The sequence below is a fragment of the Zootoca vivipara genome, chromosome 2 (assembly GCF_965207765.1).
Source record: "Zootoca vivipara chromosome 2, rZooViv2.hap1.1, whole genome shotgun sequence".
NCBI classification, from domain to species: Eukaryota; Metazoa; Chordata; class Lepidosauria; order Squamata; family Lacertidae; genus Zootoca; species Zootoca vivipara.
Window position 1 is genome coordinate 108,146,714 of NC_142584.1, and position 22,421 is coordinate 108,169,134.

At 47.9% G+C, this 22,421-nt stretch overlaps 2 protein-coding genes across 4 annotated transcripts in view; one reads left to right on the forward strand and one right to left on the reverse strand.

Annotated features, from left to right (window-relative positions):
- Positions 1 to 4,560: 4,560 nt before the first annotated feature.
- Positions 4,561 to 22,421, reverse strand: part of LOC118077457 (uncharacterized) — a 38,541-nt gene continuing 20,680 nt past the window's right edge. Inside the window, exons 1-2 of one of the 2 annotated variants that reach the window (XM_088663441.1) lie at positions 14,821 to 14,950; positions 4,561 to 6,812 (exon numbers count right to left, since the gene is read on the reverse strand). In XM_088663441.1, coding sequence (XP_088519567.1) covers positions 4,760 to 6,802 — 2,043 coding nt within the window. In that variant the 5' untranslated portion in view covers positions 6,803 to 6,812; positions 14,821 to 14,950 and the 3' untranslated portion in view covers positions 4,561 to 4,759. Of the gene's footprint in view, positions 6,813 to 14,820; positions 14,951 to 22,421 lie in introns of those variants that run through there. The other variant, XM_060271166.2, reaches the window with a different exon arrangement.
- On the forward strand, positions 15,035 to 22,182 carry LOC118080140 (uncharacterized). 2 transcript variants are annotated; one of them, XM_088663447.1, is made up of 3 exons: positions 15,035 to 15,163; positions 19,039 to 19,531; positions 19,661 to 21,717. In XM_088663447.1, exons 2-3 carry the CDS (start codon positions 19,051 to 19,053, stop codon positions 20,158 to 20,160), a joined length of 981 nt encoding a protein of 326 aa, XP_088519573.1. In that variant the 5' UTR covers positions 15,035 to 15,163; positions 19,039 to 19,050; the 3' UTR covers positions 20,161 to 21,717. The 2 variants fall into 2 exon arrangements, with proteins under 2 accessions (XP_088519573.1, XP_088519572.1); XM_088663446.1 differs by having other exon boundaries at positions 19,039 to 22,182.

Below are 22,421 nucleotides of genomic sequence, written 5' to 3' on the forward strand. Positions count from 1 at the left end.
GGGGCCCTGTCACGACAGTATTTTTCTTTAATTAAGACCAAGCCTACTGGCTGCTGTTTTGCTCTGATATTCTTGGCTGGAGTCTTGTTTCGTCCAAGGGAGCCCTCAGATTTCAGTTAACAATACTAAAGGGGTTAAAGTTTATGATCATGTTTAGAATTAAGTCACTTTAACTGAAGGGGTTAAAGTGACTTAATTATAAACATGATCATAATCAGACACGTTGATGAGCTTTTGCGAACTTATTGTTTAGGATTCGCATACGGTTCCGCTGAATTTGCTCTATCGCCTTTTCTGACACTGCCGGCTGACATATACCGTGTTTCTCATATTTTAAGGCATCCCTACAAAATAAGGCATGGCAGGATTTCCAAGGGTTGGTGAAATATAAGGCATACCTTGAAAATAAGCCGTACCGGCTTGTGGTGGGAGGAAAAGGAAGATGTCTCCTCAGAACCGGATGCTGCTGCCACGTGCAGCTCCGTCCGAGTGGGAGCCGGCAAGAGCGGCAGCACACCCGGCTGGACCCACAGCTCAAGCCGCAAAAAGCCCCGGCAGCTGGCAGGCAGCTGCACCAAAAGGGCGCCAAAGGGGCACGTAATGGCTGGTGTCCAGCTGAGCGCGGCAGCCAGGAGCTCCATGCAAGGCGGCAAAAGCTTCCTCTCCTCCTCTTCTTGCAGAACCAGCGAGACTATTGCCTAGAGTGGCAGCAGGCACGTGGTGCCACTCTAGGCAAGCGTCTTGCTGGTTCTGCAAGAAGAGGAGGAGAGCTCCATCCCCGGGAAGGCGCCCACTTCCGCCCGCCCGCCCTGCTGGCCATGCTGAGTGTTCCCTGCCCTGGCAGCACAACAAGCACTAAAAAGTGTGGGGGCCACCTGCCTCACCCCTCTCTGCCTCCTGCTAGCTTGACCCGGGAGCTCCTTGGGGACACATGGAGCCATGGGAGGAGGAGGGGGGAGAGAGAAAGAGAAGAGAGCCCAAGGAAATGGAGGTGATGATAGAGGAGGAGGAGGAGGAGGAGGAGGAGTGGTGGTGGGGCTGCGAGAAAAGAAAAGAGGCACAAGGTTGTGCCGGGGTTATCTGTTTTCACTGGAGAGGAGCAGGGAGGCTGGTGGTGGGAGTGAAACGGAAATCACGGGGGGGGGGGGGGAGATCGCGACTGTTTTCCAACAACCCAAGAAGAAAGTGGGGAGGTGTGCGCGCACGGTTTTTTGTGGTGATGGTGGGGGAGAGACATTCCCCAGGCAGCTTGGATTGGGGCCAGTGGCGGAAGCGATAGCAGTAGCAGCAACAACAACATACAGTAATAAGGGACTTAACACCACAGACCAAGTCTGCTTCTCTCTCTCTCTCTCTCTCTCTCTCTCTCTCTCTCTCTCTCTCTCTCTGTGTGTGTGTGTGTGTGTGTCTTCTCCCCTGCTGGGCGATCTCTTCCTTTCGCCTGCGCGCTTCCCGATCTCTGTCTTTCCCCCTGATCAGAGTGGGTCGCTGAGAAGGTCTCCCTGGTGGCCGTAGTTTCCCCCCTCCCTTCCCGAAACCAAGGCGATTTTGAGGGTGAGCGGAAAAGGTGGTTTGAGGTGGATCCCAGCCAAGGCAAGGCGGCCGTGCTGAGCATTCAGCTGCCCGAGCAGCCGGCCAGGGTTTCTGTTTTCTGGTTTTGCCTCCCTTTTTGGGTGTGTGCGGGATCTTGCCCGCTGCGCCTTACAAGAAGGCTGTTTACCAAAGGGAAAAGGGGGGAGCTGCACCTGACGAGCTGCTGCCTGCAATTGCAGCAGATGAAGATGCAGGCACTCGGTGCAGGGTCCGAGAGTGAAAATGGAAGTCCCAAGCTGGCAGGGGGGCGCTGGAGGGATCCTTGAACCAAGGCGCCAGAAAGGCTTAAGACGGCCCTGCTGGCTGGAGCCGTGGTGCGCGAAGTTCAAGGCTTGTTGGGCTGAAAACATTGAGCTTGCACGGTATGCATGCAATGCTATTCTGTGATGCAGGAAAAGTTTGTGAAAAGCATGCTTTTATCATGCTTGTTTGGGCTCTGTTCTGCTGCTTTTGATCTCAGAAAACTTTCACTTTGTGCATGTTTAATGCAAGCTTTAATTGCATGCAATTGCTCCCCCTCAGTGTGCTTTTGCTTGGTGCAAAAGTACAATATTTATGCATGGTTTACCATACTTAATTAAAAAATAAGACATCCCTTGAAAATAAGCCATGGTGTGTTTTTTTGAGGAAAAAATAAATATAAGACGTGTCTTATAATATGAGAAACGCGGTATATATATATATATATATATATATATATATATATGTGTGTGTGTGTGTGTGTGTGTGTGTGTGTGTGTGTGTGTGTGTGTGTGTGTGAAGGGGCCCCTGACCATCAGGTCCAGTCGTGTCCGACTCGGGTTGCGGCGCTCTATAGGCCGAGGGAGCCGGCGTTTGTCCGCAGACAGCTTCCAGGTCATGTGGCCAGCATGACAAAGCCACTTCTGGCGAACCAGAGCAGCACACGGAAACACCGTTTACCTTCCCACCGTAGCGGTCCCTATTTATCTACTTGCACTTTGATGTGCTTTCAAACTTATAGGTGGGCAGGAGCTGGGACCGAGCAACAGGAGCTCACCCCGTTGCAGGGATTCGAACTGCCGACCTTCTGATCAGCAATCCCTAGACTCTGTGGTTTAACCCACAGCGCCACCTGATATATATATATATATATATATATATATATATATATATATATATATAATTAAAGATTTCTTGGTTTAAAAAATTATGTGCAATGTCTCTTCTTTCAAGTTACATTTTCTACAGATCAGTTTCATTTGTTGAGATAATTATGTTACATTAGGAAGAAAAGTGGGAAAGAGGTGGAGGGGGGAATTGTGAGTGGGGTGGGGTGGGGTGACAATGCTCCTCTTCTTCTACTTACCTGTAGAGTATGTGTGGGGTTTTGTGTCACCGTCACTTGGGTGGGTTCTCTTTACTATTCGCTTGTATTCCTTTGGTGGTAAGAGAGGTTTGGGGTGGCCCCGAGGGTGGTTGGCTGCCTTCGATTGCCTGTAGTGAAATTTGTTTTTATGTGTGTTGTGTTTGGATCAGGTTAGCCAGATTGATACATATGCTGTTGCTGGGTTGCCGGCTGACATCATGAGATTGTTTGGGTGACTTTGGTATTGTAGGAGTGCATAGGAAGGGGCCTCCATCTGTGTACACTTGCTCTCTTGAAGAAAGTAGTGTTGCATCATGACTTTGGATGAATATCAAATTCCGAACTGAATTGGGCTTATTCCAAAGCGAGTCAAAGCAACTCTGGACCAGTTTGAAGTGGATCAGATTGATCCAGAGTGGTTTGGACTGGTCTGCATCTCAAAACCCTCTCAAAGTAAGCAGGGACTGATGGAGGAGTGGGGAGACAGACCCACCCTTCCCGCCAGTGGCACCCACAGCATCAGTACATGCCCCCACCATACCCTCCAACTCCTGGTAATAAAAATCCAGGATCAGCAGTGGCACGGTACCAGAAGTCGCTTCTACGCATGTCTGGACATGCGTAGAAGCGACTTCCGGTGCCGCTCTGCCCGATTTCCGGTGCCCAGACACGGGCAGAGCGGCACTCAAAATCGGTTCTGCGCATATCCAGACATGTGCAGAAGAAGCCTCCCTGGCAGGTAGGAAATCGGAGGATTTACGGGATTTTTCTCTATTCAGGATAACAGTGGGAAACGGGTTTAAATACGGGCGTTTCCCACGAAAAACGGGAGACTTGGCAGCTATGGCCCCCACCCCAATATTATCATTGTTATAATAATTGTAAGTTCTTAGGTATATAATAACTGTTCATAAATGTACAAGGCAAACACGTACATAAATATATAAACCACGTCTGAAACAGTACAGGAAGACAGTCCTGAAACCATTTTGACTCCCAAGCTGACCAAGTGTTCCTCTGCAAGGAGGGAGGAGGTGAAAAAAACCTTCCCATTGTCTTAGGAATTAAGTAATTACCATCTCAAAGAAATGGCCAGACTACCAGGAAAGGCAGTCAGATAAGGCATTATCAGATAACCTGGCAGGAAAAACAACAACATTCAAATTTCTGTTGTAGACCGCCTTTTCTGTGATGTAGGTATGATGTATCTGGGGGGTGGTCTTGGGCTACACCCCTTCTGTGATGTATGTATGATGTACAGAGGGGTGGTTTTGAGCTCCAGGGCAGGGAATTTCAAAATGTCCATATATATATATATATATATCAATTTGTTCTGGGTCCTCTTCCTTTCTCCAGTCCGTGAGGGAGCACCCTGTTGTAACAGTTCAATAAAGATCTGGCTTACTAGCTGCTTTGCTTCTCAATATTCTCTGGTTGGCCTCTGTTATTTCTCCTACCGACGGAGAACCTACAAAGGACTCTATAAGGGCGGATTTTGTTTAGAACATCGTCATCATTATTAGAAAATAAAATAGAAAAGTTCTGGGGAAATGGTTGTCCCTCAACAAATATCAAATGGACACCAAGCACTTCTTCCACCAGGTGGCAGCAGGTTGCCACATACAGTACACACATAAACCTTTGCAGTCTCCGTTCATGTTTATTGTTGCTTTAATGAACATACAGAACGAAGGTATTTCTGTTTCATGTTTGCAGCAGTGGTGAAGTGGAACCTTTTGACCTGTGAGTTCATCACCAGCAGTCTCTCGGTTGCAGCCCTGCCTCCTAAAGCCTTCTCAGACAACACCCACCCACAGTTTGGAGCCCTTTCTTCAGGACTTACAGAAACTTGCCTTCCTCCTCCAGGCTGAGCTCTCTCAGGTGCGGCTCAGCGTCCCCGTTTGCAGGCAGCACAGCTCTGATCTCCCTTTCAATGGCCTGTGCTCTGGCCTCCAGCCCTCTCTCGAACTCTGCCTTCTTCTCCAGCACCAGCTCCTTCACCGCTTTCCGTGCCGCGTCGCAGCCTTCAGCTAATGCGGCTCGCTCGGCAGCCAGGCTTGGTTGGTCAGCTTCCATGGCGAGGAGGCGGCCTAAGCTGCTCACACGGTCCATAAGGTACTTCTCCGACACCAGGGTGTAAGTCTCGGAAATCATGGCTACCAGCTGGGCCATGCTGGAGGCATTAAAAACATGCCCGTAAACCAGGTCAGCTGTGAAGGCCTTGGATGAGTAGCTGGAGATCTTCTGGGCTCCATCCACAGTGTCAGAAAATTCTTTCACGCTCCAGACCAAGCAGGAATCAATTAAGTTGGAGATCATTTGGAAAAACCTCACCATCTTCTCCCATTGCTCCTTCACCCTCCCCAGAGCTTCCAGGCCCTTGATGAGCATTTTTCTGGCCGTGTCAAAGTCCACCTCCTTAACTTGATAGCCTCTCATGGTACAGAGAATCTCCACCAATTCCTCGTTCTGCTTCTTGAAGTTTTCAAAGCTCCTCTGGTACTCCTCCCTCGTGGCCTTCAGCGTCTCCCGGCTCTGCTGTACTTTCAGACGGGCACTTTCCACCCCTGAGTTTGCTGCTTCCCCCATCTTGGACACGTTGGGTGGTTTGGGGGTAAAGGCCGGAGACCGAGTGTAGGCCTTGCTATAGGAGTCGAACTCCAAGGCCTTCTTGTGGAGTCGGTGTATCTCATCCAGCAAGCTCTTCCCCACAGAACCAAGGCCACCCACCGCCAAGGCCACCTTCTCCAGCTGTTGGCAAATATCCAACCCACCTTGGCAAATCTCCTGGGCTTTGACTTTGGGGTCACACCCTTCCTCTTTCTCAATGGAGTCTCTCAGCCTCTGTAGGTTCTTCTTCACCCAGTCTGTTTTGACCTCCCCACTCTTCTCATCAACAATCATAGATGCCTTAAGGCCTCCGTGTTCATCCAAGACGTTCTTCAAGCTGGTAGCAAACGTTAACAGCTCAGCAGACTTGGAGCAGATGACACTAGCTGATATAAATGGAATCATGCTGGCCAGTCCCTCCCCACTGCCCGTACCAGCTGCTTCTCCCAGACTCCCCTGCCTCCCTGCTGCCATCCGTGTAAACTCAACCGAAAAAGCACTAAGGGTCTGAGTGAGGGTGGTGACCAGCTCCATTCCCACTGCATCCCAGCCTGTGGGGATGGATTCCATGGCTTTCTTGTACTGTTGGAAGGACTCTTCCACGTGCTCCCTCATCTGGTGGTGGTACCTTTCAGCCATCTCCTTGGCCTCCTTGGCCGACTTTTCTCTGATCTTGGCTTGTTCCAGAGCCGTCTGCACTTCCTCCAGCTCCTTCTCGTAGCCCTGCTTGGCGTTGAGACAAGCCTCGAGGAGTTCCTGGATGAGGTTGATCACATCGGTGAACTTGGCCCTCACTGCCTTGGCCAGCCCACCACACTGCTCTGTCGCCGTCTGGAGGTTCCTCAGCTGGTTAGGAAGCAAGGCGGTGACCACCTCGGCCTCCTGGATGAGAGTCCGCACAATCGTTTTCATCTGTTCCGGAAGGCCGTTTGCGAGCAGCCTGATTTGGTCCATGTTGACGTGAGCCTCGTTGAAGGCAGTCCAACCTCGATTGCTGACTTGGCACAAAGAAGCCTTGAAGGATTCTGGGTACTTGAGGTGCTGGAAGCCTCCCTCTGGTGGAAGCAGGTTGATGGAGAAGTCGCCCTGCCCTGTTGAGATGAAGATCAGCTCCCCCAAGATAGCAATGGAGATGGGTGCTGGCATGAGAAACTCTTCCCAGTTGGCGTACGGTTTCATGAGAAGCTCGGTTTCTTTGCGTACGTCATGTCCTTTGCTGAGGGTCTCCACAGCCTTGACCAAACCATGTGGTTTTCCTTCTGGCAATGCCATTGTGCGAAGCCTGGGGGACAAAAGTGACATGTCAGTCGGGAAAGAAGACCTTGAGAACGAGCCCATCACATTTTTTCACTCACTCACTCACTCACTCACTCACAAACATTACTCTTTTAACCTAACAGATCCAAAGGCCATAGCACCTGAAAACAGGAGCCTGAGTCACAAGGGGCAGTCACCTAACTAGTGATAGGTCTCATAAAACCAACAAATTCCTCATCAAGTGTAGGTTGTTGAGACAAGCAAAATCTTGATACCGTGTTTCCCCTTTTTTAAGACACCGTCTAATAACTTTTTTTCCTCAAAAAAACACAAGGTGTCTTATTTTCAGGGGATGTCTTAATTTTTTATTACGATTTTTATTATGGACCCACCCTGGGGAGCAACTGCTTTTAAAAAGAAACAAGGAAAAAAGAGCAAAGGCAGCAGTGAGGGAGGCACTTTGTGCATGCTCAGAGACCACCCCATCCCCAGCTATAAACCCACCCCAGCTTTCCAAGACTGGACTGGCGGGGGGGGGGGATGTGCATGCTCAGAGGCAGCCTCGTCCTGGGCGCCGCTTTGGGAGGGCACTCACCTAACCATGACCCAGATCCCGGCCACGACGAGGCGCCGTGCGCCGGCAACGGACTGAGCCGGAGCCCCTGGTGCAGGCTGGCGCAGGCTAGCGTTGAGCTCACTACCGGCCCCGCCGAGCGCAGCCACGGGCCCATCGCCCAGCCCGCCTGCCTGCCTACCTCCTGCTTCCCTGCCCACAACATTCCGGCGGCGGGCCATGCAGCCCACGCCGCTCCGGCGGGGCGGAAGGGGCCAGGAGTGCTTCCGCCGCCGTCCGCGCCCCAGCGCCGTGGAAGGCCCCGCGAGCCTCCCGCCGCCGCCGCTCTGCCTTGGGCCATGCGGCCCACAACGTTCCGGCGGCGCGGAAGGGGCCAGCAGGGTTCCCGCCGCCGCCCGTCACCCTGGCAGGGCCAGCGTGGCTCCCACCGCCGCTCTGCCTTGGGCCATGCGGCCCACAACGTTCCGGCGGCGCGGAAGGGGCCAGCAGGGTTCCCGCCGCCGCCCGTCACCCTGGCAGGGCCAGCGGGGCTCCCGCCGCCGCTCTGCCTTGGGCCATGCGCTCTGGCTCGGCACTCCGCCCGGTGCTGCTGGACGTTCCGAGCGCTCGGCGCTGCGGAACGCTCCACTCTGCAGCCGCCTGTTCCGGCGGCGGGGCGGCAGGCCTCCTCGGCCGGGCCAGGAAGAGGCCAGGCCGCTGGCTGGGCGCTCCGCCCGGCACTGCAGAGCGCTCCACTCTGCAGCCGCCTGTTCCGGCGGCGGGGCGGCAGGCCTCCTCGGCTGGACCAGGAAGAGGCCAGGCGGGTGGCTGGGCGCTCCGCCCGGCGCTGCTGGGCGCTCTGCCCGGCGCTGCTGGGCGCTCTGAGCGCTCAGCGCTGCAGAGCGCTCCACTCTGCAGCCGCCTGTTCCGGCAGGTGGCTTGCCGCTGCAGCAGCTGGTTCCAGGCCCCGCTGGCTGGCTGGGTCCCGCTGGCTGGCTGGGGCGCTCGGCGTTCTCGCTGTACACGGTATGAGAGGTATGTCTTATTTTCGGGGGGTGTCTTAGATATAGCAACTCCTAAAAAATGCTGCCATGGCTTACTTTATGGCTACGTATTAAAAAGGGGGAAACACGGTACTATAGGGAACCAGAAGTTGTAAGTCTCTGAGCATATTCTCAGAGTCCCATGGACTGCAAGAAGATCAAACCTATTCGTCCTGAAGGAAATCAGCCCTGAGTGCTCACTGGAAGGACAGATCCTGAAGCTGAGGCTCCAATACTTTGGCCACCTCACGAGAAGAGAAGACTCCCTAGAAAAGACCCTGATGTTGGGAAAGATGGAGAGCACAAGGAGAAGGGGACGACAGAGGACGAGATGGTTGGATAGTGTTCTTGAAGCCACCAACATGAATCTGACCAAACTGCGGGAGGCAGTGGAAGACAGGAGTGCCTGGCGTGCTCTGGTCCATGGGGTCACGAAGAGTCAGACACAACTAAACGACTAAACAAAACAAAGAGCATATTCTTGTCAACGTGTATCTGAAGCTGCAAGATTATAACTCTATCCATTTACCAGAAATAATGCTTAGGGGGTTGTATGAGCCAGAAAACTGGTACCATGAATTGGTTTCTTGAACAAACACAAGGGGCCATGATTCTAAGATTGGTAGGCTGCTTCGCTTCCCCTTGAGAGATGGCCAGCAGGTGGCTTCTTCTGCCTAGACTCCCAACAGTCATAATTCTACAGATCTGATTTGTGTTAGGTCACCTGATACCTTCTGCATCCATGGGCAATATTGATTAAATAAATCATCCTCCCCCAACTTGGTGTCCTTCATGTATTTTGGACTACAACTCCCATCATGCCTCATCATTGGCCATGCTGGCTAGGGCTGACAGGAGCTGGAATCCAACAACATCTGGAGGGCAGAGTTTGTCATAGGCTACACACAGCCTTGGAGACTCCCAAGTCAGATCAGAGCATGGTGAGAGCTGGGTTCTTTTGAACAGAGGTGGGGAGAAGGTTGATTGGCATCTACTAGTAGATCTCTGGGCGATTTCCAGTGGATAAGCAACTCCTGTTTAACAAGAGCAGCGTCAAAATGATTCTTCTCCTTGCCACCACAATTAGACTGCTGAAATGAAGAAAACTTAGGTGTGGGTTTTTATGTGGAATGTCTGTGAGCATAGCTCACTTCTGGCATGCAAAACAAGCCAGTGTGCTCAGCAGCAGCAGCAGTTCACAGGTAGGGATGGATGGATTTGTCAATTGCAATTCTCCCATTTGTCCAACCTTAGATTTGAGATGTGGGGGTCATGTCGGATTGCTATGAGGAATTAGGAAAAATGAAGCAGGCCATGTGTGTTAATGGTGAAAGCATCATTTGACTGGGTCTGGTTTCATAAACATAGTTTCTGATCGAATCCCACAGGGCTTTTGCATCCCTGCCATTTTCTCAATGCCTGACAGTCACGTACACAAGCATCCCACACAGGCCATTTCCATGCCAGGCATCCTTGTACCATAAAGATACAAGATAGTTTTGATGTAGCTTTGTAAGCTTTAGATAGATTTTAGTGCCAGGTAAACAGTTAGCATAAAAGGGACGCGGGTGGCGCTGTGGGTTAAACCACAGAGTCTAGGGCTTGTTGATCAGAAGGTCGGTGGTTCAAATCCCTGCGATGGGGTGAGCTCCCGTTGCTCCGTACCAGCTCCTGCCAACCTAGCAGTTCAAAAGCACATCAAAGTGCAAGTAGATAAATAGGTACCGCTACAGCGGGAAGGTAAACGGCGTTTCCGTGCGCTGCTCTGGTTTGCCAGAAGTGGCTTGGTCATGCTGGCCACATGACCTTGAAGCTGTACACCAGCTCCCTCGGCCAATAAAGCGAGATGAGTGCCACCGCAACCCCAGAGTCGGTCACGACTGGACCTAATGGTCAGGGGTCTCTTTACCTTTAAACAGTTAGCACGGAAGTGCTATCTTTCCCTTTCCTGGAGTTTATTGCCTCCAGGATTTCCTACGTGCATTCCTTCTTGCCTCCTGTTTATTTGTTTTTATTATGTATGCATGCTCAAGTAGTCTTTATAGTTTAAACGTTTCCTGTTACCTCGCTGTGTCCCATGTGGGGACTTTTTGGATATGTCCAGAGAGAATTTGATTGGTTCTTTCAAATGCTGTGTTGAAATTCATTTGTTAATAAAACGACCTGGGGGCTGTGAGTGAGAACGCACTTTTCCCCCAGAGTCTTGCTGGTCAAGCCTCGTGTCTGTTTTTTAATCCCAGAATTCAGTTCTTCCTCTGCACTCAGAAAGCTACATTGGTCCTCCAGTTTCCGCAGCAAATTTGCAACTTTAGAAAAGTCTCATGAAAATCCACAGCATTTTAGTGGCAATTTCTCCTGATGCGTTCACGTATGCTATTTTCACGAATATATGCAATATATGCATTTTCATGTCCACTTTATCTTAAAACAAAAATTCCTGTACACATTGCTTGGGTGGAGAACTACACTGCAAAATTCAGAGAAGTGTGTAATTTGAATGGTGGCGTGCTTTGGAAAGTGCCAATTTGGTAGGTGTTATGTACTGAGCTGAATCCTAGAACAATAGGATTCAGAATCAGCAGTCTGATTGGTCCACAGGAGCTACCCAATCCAACTCCAGGTGGAAGTGAATCCGCAACCTGATTGGCCTGCAGGAGCAGCCAATCAGGAGGCTGGCAGAAGTGAATCTGCAACCTGATTGGCCTGTAGGAGCAGCCAATCAGGCTGCAGGCAGAAGTCAATCCACAACCTGATTGGCCCACAGGTGTAGCCCTGAAGTAGCCAATCACGCAAGGCCCATTGTGTAAATAATGTATATAAGCAGATGGTTTTGGGAAAAGAGCCATTTTTCTCTTCTTCTCCTTGATGACTATGAGCTGAATAAAGAGCATGAAATTCACTCTTGACTCCGAGTATATTTCAGTAGGTTTGCCTTCAAAAGCAAATGTAATCTCCCACATCCCTAATCACAGGGAAACATGTTCTTTAGTTCTAAGCATATGTTGTTTTGCATCTTGGTCCGTTTTGTGGCTCTTTGAGTTCCAGTAAAAAACAAGCAAGGTACTGCAAACCTGATGCCTGCTCTCCCTTCACTATGGATGGTGCTTGCTATCTAAAGGCAACATAGGGGGCCAGAATGTCAGGATTTTCCTAAAACTTAGTGGTGTCTGTGAGTTACAGCTGGGGTGGAAGAGGCCACTGGTCCCCCTCTCTGGATTCTCTTGGAAGGTAGCAGGTGCTGGAGCTACAACCAAATAACTTACGGTAGACTCAGGAGGATTCTAGAAAAGAGAATCTGAAGAAGTGTGCATGCACACGAAAGCTCATACCAATAACAAACTTAGTTGGTCTCTAAGGTGCTACTGGAAGGATATTTTTAAAAAATTTTGTCTAGAAAAGAGAGTTATAAGAAAGAGACCAGGCAGGGGAGTTTGGGAGCAGTCTAATGGGTTAGTTAGATGGAAGAAATGATACTGAAAGTTGGGGTTTCTGCGTTCTCTGAAATGGGAAGAAGATGTAGCAATTCATGGAAATGAATGGATTTGACAGCTTTGTGCATTTAATCTGAAATGCGCCTGCTTTTAGTTTACTGAGTCAATTTGCCATTTGACTGACTGGTTTATGGACTCAGACAACTCTGGGGAATTGTTGCGACATAATTTGCCGCCCTCACTTTTTGTTATCCTTCTTCAAGGATTGACAGCCTTGGATTGCCTTTGGGTTTACAAAAACACTGACGCCGTTAATCAACCACCCCTGGTAAGAACAAACAGGGTCTGGGTTGGGGAAGGGCAATGGGAACAGATGGAAAAAGCAGATAGCCATAAAAGTGGATGGGTTTATTGGCCCTTGCTTAACATTGCCTGTAAAAGGCTGAGAGAGGCTTCCTCTGTTTTGAGGCTATAAAACATTATCTTGCAGATAGGAATACCGTAGTTCCAAACATGTGGCCTATTAGTTAAGAGCCATGCAGACAAATGGATATTCAGGTACCAGTGATGCGTCCACAAACAAACAATTACTGTAGTTTGGATTCATAATATTGAAGGGGAAAAAAGAACTACGAAATTCTCAAGTTCATGTAACACAGCTTTAAACTACAAAAATAAAAAATAAAATCACACTTTAATATAGGTAAATATCAGTCCCTTCGTATGATGCAAACACCAGCTGATAACCATTTGCCCTGAGTGCATTCTTGTGCATATCTCTCTTTCTCAGGGTTTACACACTTTTCTTCTCGTCCTGCTGCTTTTGCCTGGGGGAAACTGCTTTTTTACACCAAATTGGAGCAAACAGCAATGGGCTTTTCCACAGATTGAGGTTTGTTCTGATTAAAAGCTAAAGAGCAGGTCAAGTGGGAAACTTCCCAGACCCGTGCTTTGCAGGGACAAAGGACAAGCAGAGTGGTCAGTGGGCTGTTTGCCCTTTTCATTTTTCCCATTACAAAACATGTTGCACAAATGTGTGAACTTTCAAATGGTCTACTTCTAAAAAAATACGGTACACCCCACCGAGTGCAAGTGGGGGCAAGCTTCGTGTCACCTCCCTAGTATACACCAGACATTCAAAGCACATCTCCCCCCACCAGTCTGAGAATTGTACCTTACACCTCACAGAACTAGAACTCCCAGCACCATTAACAAGCTACAGTTTGCAGGATTCTTGGGAGGGGCAAATGTGCCCTGAACGCGCCTTAAAGGTCTGGTGTGGATAGAGCCCCCATTCCTAGCATTCAGCCCCTTACCCTTTTTCACTAGAATCTACTTCCTTTCCCCCAATAAAACTAGGAATCTGTTGTGGCAGGCAGGTGCCAATGCTCTCTGTGTTGCCCTTGTGGAACTCAGCAGAGCGAAGGATGTGAGCTAAATCTCCTGTCATTACTCTGGCTCCACCTACTGTTATTGGCTTCTTTTTGTCTTTTCCCGATAGGCATCAGTCACTACAGTGGTACCTCTGATTAAGAACTTAATTCGTTCTGGAGGTCCGTTCTTAACCTGAAACTGTTCTTAACCTGAAGCACCACTTTAGCTAATGGGGCCTCCTGCTGCCGCCACACCACTGAAGCACGATTTCTGTTCTCATCCTGAAGCAAAGTTCTTAACCCAAGGTACTGTTTCTGGGTTAGTGGAGTCTGTAAGCTGAAGCATTTGTAAGTGGAAGCATTTGTAACCCGAGATACCACTGTACTGTGTTGACCCCCTACTCAGCTACTGAAAGGTGTCTAATGATGGCTAATGTTTTTCCATAATCTTCCCCATACGCTATCCCTTTTCTTACCCTCCCTTTCATAAGCTTACTTATTAGTGTTGTTCTCTTTAACAACAACAACAACAACAACAACAACAACAACAACAACAACAACAACAACAACAACATTATTGGTTTTACAAATTCATTCCCATAAATAAAATTGTTGCAAATATCAACATTAAAAGAAGATTCTTCCGAATCTCAAGTCTTCTCCCTTCCCCTCTGTGGGCTCTTAAAATACCTTTGTCAACTGCATACAGTGGTACCTTGGGTTACAAATGCTTCAGGTTACAAATGCTTCGGGTTACAGACTCCGCTAACCCAGTAGTAGTACCTCAGGTTAAGAACTCTACCTCAGGATGAGAACAGAAATTGCATGGCGGTAGCGGGAGGCCCCATTAGCTAAAGTGGTACCTCAGGTTAAGAACGGTTTCAGTTTAAGAACGGACCTCCAGAACAAATTAAGTTCTTAACCCGAGGTACCACTTTAGCTAAAGGGACCCATGACCATTAGGTCCAGTTGTGACCGACTCTGGGGTTGCGGTGGCGCTCATCTCACGTTATTGGCCAAGGGAGCCGGCGTACAGCTTCCAGGTCATGTGGCCAGCATGACAAAGCTGCTTCTGGCGAACCAGAGCAGCACACGGAAACGCCGTTTACCTTCCCTCTTGGAGCAGTACCTATTTATCTACTTGCACTTTGACGTGCTTTCGAACTGCTGGGTTGGCAGGAGCTGGGACCGAGCAACGGGAGCTCACCCCATCACAGGGATTCGAACCGCCAACCTTCTGATCAGCAAGCCCTAGGCTCTGTGGTTTAACCCACAGCGCCACCTGCGTCCCTACCACTGTATTATAAATTCATCCAAATTACAGTCCTCCATTATGTCCAAAGTCTCTGTTACATTGCAAGAGTTATTAAAAGCCTGCCAAAGAGTTCGCGTGTTTACAGTGTTGTTTTATACATAATCTATATTTGTCCCAATCGATTGAAGTTTTCTGCTTTTTAGTAATGTTCTCCATCCAGTTCCCATGCCGCTCCATTAAAATCCCAAAGCCCACAAATTTGTAGCGCCTCAATAGTCACCCTCGCCACCCTGTTCATTTTGCACTAATTTTTACAGTAAAATGAGCTGGTAGTGCTAAAATCTCCAGGGATCCCCTCTTGCATCAAAGCTCACTCACCTTTCGTCGAGCCAAAAGACAAGGGTGCCGTGTGTTCAGGTCCCAACTTAGGGCCCCATTAAATAGGCTGTGGGCTGTGGGTGTGTTAAGCCACATACCCCAAGCATTTCGAAATACCTGGCTGCACAAGGACATAAATCCTAGTTCCTCCCAAGCTGATTTTTAAACCTTTGGGCTGGGTAGTGAGGAATGGGATGAGCTGCCGCGTCGTCTGCATTTTACATTCCGATTGGCTTACCATCCCTGTTATTTGCAGGTGGTCTCAGAAAGCAAAGCGTAGATTTGGAAGCACGGACGAGATCCAGAGCAAACGAGGATTACGCAAGTAACAGCTTCCAACAGGGTAAGTCTCTACAGCAAAGGAAAAGTTGGATGGGCAGTAACATTGAGTTTCTGGCACCAAATGAAAAGCATATATGTTTTATGACAGGTGACTTCTATTCCCACGCCCCAGGAATTTAAGTCAGTAGCAAGTATAATAGGGCAGGGACCGCAGGATTTTGAAAGGAGGAATTGAGTTTGAATGCGGAAATTCCAAGATTCAATCCCTGGTATCTTCGCTTGGAGATGAAAGGGAGTGGAATTGATCGGGACGGCCGCTGGCTACCAGTCATAGAATCATAAGAGTTGGAAGAGACCACAAGGGCCATCCTGTCCAACCCCCTGCCGAGCAGGAAACACCATCAAAGCATTCTTGACATATGCCTGTCAAGCCTCTGCTTAAAGACCTCCAAAGAAGGAGACTCCACCACACTCCTTGGCAGCAAATTCCACTGCCGAACAGCTCTTACTGCCAGGAAGTTCTTCCTAATGTTTAGGTGGAATCTTCTTTCTTGTAGTTTGAATCCATTGCTCCGTGTCCGTGTCAGAGTAGGCAATACTGAAGTGAATGGACAAATAGTCTGAGCTGGTATATGCAAGTTTCCAAATAATGCAGTATGGTTTTTTTCAGGCAGGACAAATCGAACAAAAAAAGGTGGGGTATGTTCAACCTTACAAGACTTGCCAATACTATTACATGAAGTCAGAATGTATTTTTTTTAAAAAAAAAAGAATGTATTTTAGAGCAAACTGGGGAAGGGGAGAAATAAGCAAGCCCATTGCTAAACTGGTGACTGGTAGCGAAGAGGGCATAATTTGTTCAGTTCAGCCTAATATGTACACAAACCAAAACATAGCTAGCTAGCCTTTCAAATTCATATTTCTCCAAATACTGCCATGCGGTTCCTTGACCCAAAAATGGGTACCCAAAAACAAACAAAAAAAGCATGTGTTAGTGGAAGGTGCACATGAAAATGAATATATTGCTCAATGTAATGTACAAAAATGCATTGTTTTAGAGGGAATTCCTTGTAGGATGTTACATCTGGCAATGTTATTCTGCACAGAAATGCACAAAATTGTGTGCATTACTGTACATAAATTAGGTGAAATGTGCATGAGGCGGTGAACAAATTTTTAATGCGTTTTTTTTAAAAAAGCAAACAAATGCAGTAACTAAGGCATTTCAGGGCTAAAGATTGGTTTTAGAAAGCATGGTGAAAGAACAAAAAAAAATTATAGTAAAATGTTTAGAAGAGGATAGGTTCCGCCACCTGATATATCACTTTACTTGTCAAAACCACGCCATAGAAAGGTAGTGCAATGTTGCCTGTTCTTTCAACACAAAAAAGGCCAGGTTTTCTGAAGACTGAGAAGGATGGAGAGACACGGTAAGTCAATGATTTGATGGCATCATATAGACGCCCAGTAAAATGTGAGTGAGTGAATCAGGCCACTGCTGGGGTTCAGGACACCAAAGAGTTACTTTGGCAGGTTACAAACAGATGATTAACTTGCCACACTATCCTCCAGTTCCCCTTTCGGACGACATTTCATAAAGACAGCTATGGTCCTCAGGTGGGTCTTGTCTTAACTTCTGACCTGATATCCTTGGACAACGGGTTTGCATTCCTGAGTGGGGTGGTAAGAGAGGACCCTCTCCCTTAATCTGAGCAAACACGAGCCTGCATGCCATATAAATGGTCTCATCTCAATTCTAGTCAGGGATCCTCCGTAGCTGTTGGACTACATTATCCCCATAATTCCTGGCTGTTTGTTATGCTTGAGGGTAAAGGGCCTTCTCGGCAGTGGCACCTGCCATGTGGCACGCCGTCCCGTCAGATGTCAAGGAAATGAACAAGTATTATTATTATTATTATTATTATTATTATTAATTGAATTTAAATATTTATTTATATCACAGAACAAAATCAAAATATAAAACCACAAAATATATAATCAAAATAAAAACAGCAGCCCAATAATGCCTCCCAAACCACAGTTTGAAAGGGCATATCTGATTTTAGAAGACACCTGAAGGCAGCCCTATTCAGGGAAGTTTTTAATGTTCAATGTCTTACTTTTCAATGTTCAATGTCTTACAATGTTTTCATTTGTTGGAAGCCGTCCAGAGTGGCTGGGGCAACCCAGTCAGATAGGTAGCTGCTTCTTCTTCTTCTTCTTCTTCTTCTTCTTCTTCTTCTTCTTCTTCTTCTTCGTGCTGATGGGAATCATAGTCCAATTTTGGGAAGGAATCACACTGGCTTTCTCTTGCATTTGACATCTCCCTCCCTCCCTCCCACACACGCACACACAGTCCAGGCATATGATGCAAATTTTATTTTAACCCACCAAGTTGACCCACCTGCCTGGTTCTACACCTCTACGTTTTATTGACCCTCAGGGCCTTTTTGAGTTTATTCCTTATCAGCATGATGGCGATTTGCCTCTATTACTTGACTAAAAGGAATGTGGAGGCCGTTCCCTTAGGGTGGTTGGCACATCTTTGCTGATCTCAGGAGAAATTGTTTTATTACGTACAGAAACTGAGCCCTCCTTCCGATACACTGAGGAGGGAATTCCCCCTGCCAAGGGTGGGAATTAAGGCTGTTCACGAGAGAGGAAGAGGATTCCATGGCTATGAGAGCTGATATTATCTTAGGGTCGTTTTTTACAGGCCCATGTTGCAATTCAGGATGAAATGAGGCTTACGATGGGCTCCTCCAAGCACGTTCCAAGTTATTGCGTTTGGGCCAATGGGCTTCACTGACCAGAGCCAAGAAGAAAACGAGTGAATGAGTAATGTCCTGTTGCTGCATCCACATTGGGTGGTTTCTGCTTTGATCAGTGACGCTCAAGGAAGTACAATATAATGCACCAATAACTCGATCTTATGGATGTTTATTTTAATTTCAATTCAATTTGTATACAGTCGTACCTCAGAAGTCGACTGGAATCTGTTCCGGAGGTCCGTTCAACTTCCAACATGTTCAGAAATCAAGGCGTGGCTTCCGATTGGCTGCAGGAAGCTCCTGCAGCCAATCGGAAGCCGCAGAAGCCTCGTCGGACGTTTGGGTTCCAAAGAACATTCGCAAACCAGAACACTCACTTCTAGGTTTGCAGCGTTTGGGAGCCAAAACGTTCGACTCGCAAGGCATTCACAATCCAAGGTATGACCGTACTGCCTTTCTATATAACTATACTCAAGGAATGACTAAATATCCAACAACAGGAAAAATCACATTATTGTCCTATAACAGAGAAATCCTAACTTACTAGAAAGCAGCAGCTTCTTATGTTTGTTCCTGGGGGAATAAAAATGTAAGTACTGTAATAAAAACTTTTGGGAGACAAACTGGGGGCTCCATCTCTCTGGGTGGTGGTCATTTCGGGATTAGGGATGCACATCTTTCTTTCATAGTTAATGTGAAGAACCGGTGTGATATAGAATCAGGGGTCAGCAAACTTTTTCAGCAGGGGGCTGGTCCACTGTCCCTCAGACCTCGTGGAAGGCCGGACTATATTTTTTTTGGGGGGGGGGAGAACAAATTCCTATGCCCCACAAATAACCCGGAGATGCATTTTAAATAAAAGGATACATTCTACTCATGTAAAAACACGCTGATTCCCGGACTGTCTGTGGGCCGGATTTAGACGGTAATTGGGCCGGATCCGGCCCCCGGGCCTCAGTTTGCCTACCCTTGATCAAGATGCTGCCTAATGTGTGGAGTACAGCGAGGACTATTCCGTCAGGGCATTTGTTGAGCGACATTTTCATAAATTCACAACTGTGTCCCAAATTAGCCACCTTTCACTAAGTTCTGAATCTGGCTTTCTGCATGAAGCTTGCTACACAAGTGTCCTTAATACGCCCTCCACTTCTGTTTCCCCTTCCAGCTCCCATCCAGCATGGCTCTTGTGCATGATACGACTTACAACTCCTCCATCAAGGAACACTTGGAGGCGGGAATGCAAGAGCTTGCGCTCCTCGCCGGGCTTCTGCTCCTCCCATGGTCAAATAAGGAGGAGATGTGTGCTAAAACCCGCGGCCATGTCACCAAAGGATCGAATCATTTTTCCGAGGCTGAGCAGAGTCTCGAGTCTCGCCTGCGGCTACTCGATTCCCAGTCAGAGGCCCTGATAGCAATGAAGAAACTCATGCAAGATGACCTGCAGGAGAAGAAGGAGGACTTAGCAGACCTCGGAACCCAGATCGTTGCCCTCAAGGAAACTGAGAAGAAGTCCCAGGAAATGCTGGAAACAGCGGGGCTGCATCTGGAACATACAGAGGAGCAGCTGAGACTGGCTCGTGAGGGAGTGGCAAGGAACCGTGCAGGCCGGGAAATCGGCCTCCAGATGATGGCCCTGCCAGGGCTTGGGTCGTTCATTGGTAGGTCATCCCCTGAGCCAGCAAGTCTTGAACCAGAAGTGGTACCTTCAAGATACCAGAACATCTCACCCCAACCCATTCCCTCAATACCCCTAGATGAAATTCTCACTGATTTGTCTATCCTTTTAGGAGCTAGCATGGCTATTGGTTATCAAGCGGCCTTGGACTCAGCGGAGAAACTAGTAATTGAGGCACAACAGGCTGTGGACCTCTGCACAGCAGAAGTGGCTGGCTGCAGGGACAAGATAGCATGCCTCTCCCGAAAGCAGCAGAAGGTGCAAACTGGAATCAACTCCGCAAATCAGAGGATCCCCCAGATTGAAGCCCAGTGTGGTGAGCTGCTTGCTCTCCAGAGGGAGGTGACAGTGCAGCAGTCCTGGATCAGAAGCTGCCTTTCCCTGTTGGATCTATTGGTAGGCAAGATTCACACGGCTGAAGTCATGTCCAGCTACGCCTGTGTCCCTGAGTTCCTGGTGGGTGTCTTAGAGGAAATCGCAGCCGTGGTGGGAGGGAAGGATGGAGCAGCATTCCATGGTGATAAGGAACTCCAGGCCTCCGTTCTGGAAATCAACAAAGCTGTGAATTCTCTGAGAGCCAGGGCAGGGAAGAATGTGTCCATTGATGATTAACCTCTCCGTGGTCTCTCCGATCAAAATTATTTTAAACAGTACTGGCCTGTACCTGTTTTCCCATTCCATTTCCCCATTTCTGATGTGTACTAGATGCGTACCTAAATGCTGCTTACCTACACAATTTGTAAGGATTTTGGTAGCAGGATTTTGTATTGGAGTAGACAAAGTCCAAGAACTCTACTAGGTCATGCTGTATTTTAAAAGTCTGCAAATGCAGATGTCCTGAAAAAAATCTGGATACTGTATTGAGTGTGAAAAGAAATTGTCTTATGTGTATTGATCCTATATATTTCTTAGTGCAGAGGAGCCTCGGATGTAATCCATCACACTATTTCCTCTTCCAGAAACGTATGTGAACGCCCCGGTTGCCTGGCAATGAGCCATTCCAGATCACACTGCCAAAACTCATGTACAGTTTGGCAAGGCCAACTCCAGAGTCATTTATATAGGAGTCTTTAGAATATAATGGGTCAGAGAAATGTTTAGGCAAGGGGTCTCTGTGTCAAATCCTACCTCCCTCACAAACTCAAGATTGCCCTTGCCCACTCTTGCATTAAAATCACCTGACATTAACAAGCCAATGGTGTGGAATTCCAGTTCTAATTCCTCAAGAAAGAAAGTGAGTTGGTTTGAGTAGCCCAATAGGGCAAGGAGGAATAAATACATTAAGTATGATTAGGACTAAATCTTAAAAACCCAGTAAGAAATGCCTGGGCAATGTCATCCCATGTCTGGAGGGGACTCACTTTAAATTTAGTCTCCCTTGCACAAATAAAGGTTAATCCCACTTTCTAACGGGCCCATGATGTTCTATTTGTGGGCTAGAAGGGAATATGATTTTTATCCCTCCAAACAGATTTCATAATGAACCCACCTTTCTTCTAATAATATGATATCAAAAGACTTGATAACACCAATTATTATTATTATTATTATTATTATTATTATGGGTGGCTCCCAACAGAATATTAAAAACATGATAAAACGGGGCTGCCTTCAGATGTCTTCTAAACATCCGATAGTTGTTTATTTCCTCACAGAGCAAGTGCCACTACCAAGAAGGCCCTCTGCCTGGTTCCCTGTAACCTCACTTCTCGCAGTGAGGTAACCTCCAGAAAGCCCTCGGAGCTTAACCTGAGTCTCCAGGCTGAATGATGGGAGTGAAGATGCTCCTTCAGGTGTACTAGGCCAAGGCCATTTAGGGCTTTAAAGGTCAGCTCCAACCCTTTGAATTCTGCTCAGAAACGTACTGGCAGCCAATGTAGGTCTTTCAGGACCGGTGTTATATGGCCTTCTGGTGGTTCCCTTGTTGCGAGAAGCCAAGTTGCAGGGAACCAGGCAGAGGGCCTTCTCGGTAGTGGCACCTGCCCTGTGGAACGTCCTCCCACCAGATGTCAAAGAGAAAAACAACTACCAGACTTTTAGAAGACATCTGAAGGCAACCCTGTTTAGGGGAAGCTTTTAATGTTTAATAGCTTATTGTATTTTAATATCCTGCTGGTAGGCGCCCAGAGTGGATGGGGAATAAATAAATTATTATTATTATTATTATTATTATTATTGTTATTATTGTTATTATTGTTATCTATGGTATACTAGATGTTGCCCATGCCTCTTTGGCTAACGTTTTTGCTACAGCACTGGAGACTGCCTCCCCAGCCTGACCCTTCCAGGGAGGAGGAAGAGGAACACAGTATAGATTTACAACATGGTTTGAGGGAGGTCTCAACTCAGAGGCAGGTGAGAGGGAAAGATGAGAAATAATGGGAGAGCCAGAGCAACACCTGGTCGACACGTTGTCACTAGAAATCATCGCTGACACACCATCTCCCAGAACCCGGCGAGTCTTGAAAGTAGGAGAGCAGAGAGCTCAAAGATAGAGGACACACAGCAGCATCTGTAGAAGTGGCAAATGAGGAAGTGAGAGAGATGGGGGTGGAGACAACACCATTCTCCAAGAGGCTGGGTTCTATAGCCCCTCTTTGTAAATTCTGAATAAAAAAAAAACACAATAGGAAATCTTCCCTTGTCTTTATACTTTCTTGGGCAACAGCCAGGAGTCGCTGTCATCATCCAGAAATAATCTTACCAACACTGCTTCCAAACACCACCACCAGTCTCACACTAGTCTGTTGATGTACAGTAAAGTGTGAACTCTGACTGACACTCGTTCCACACTCCTGTGAGTCTCATTGTAGATTTTGTGTAGTTCTTCTGGAATTTGTGACAGCTCATGAGAAGTTGTCCACATGAGCCGG

Excerpts from the sequence above, each read along its gene's own strand:
- LOC118080140 (XM_088663446.1), top strand. The coding sequence starts at position 19,051 with ATGGCTCTTGTGCATGATACGACTTACAACTCCTCCATCAAGGAACAC.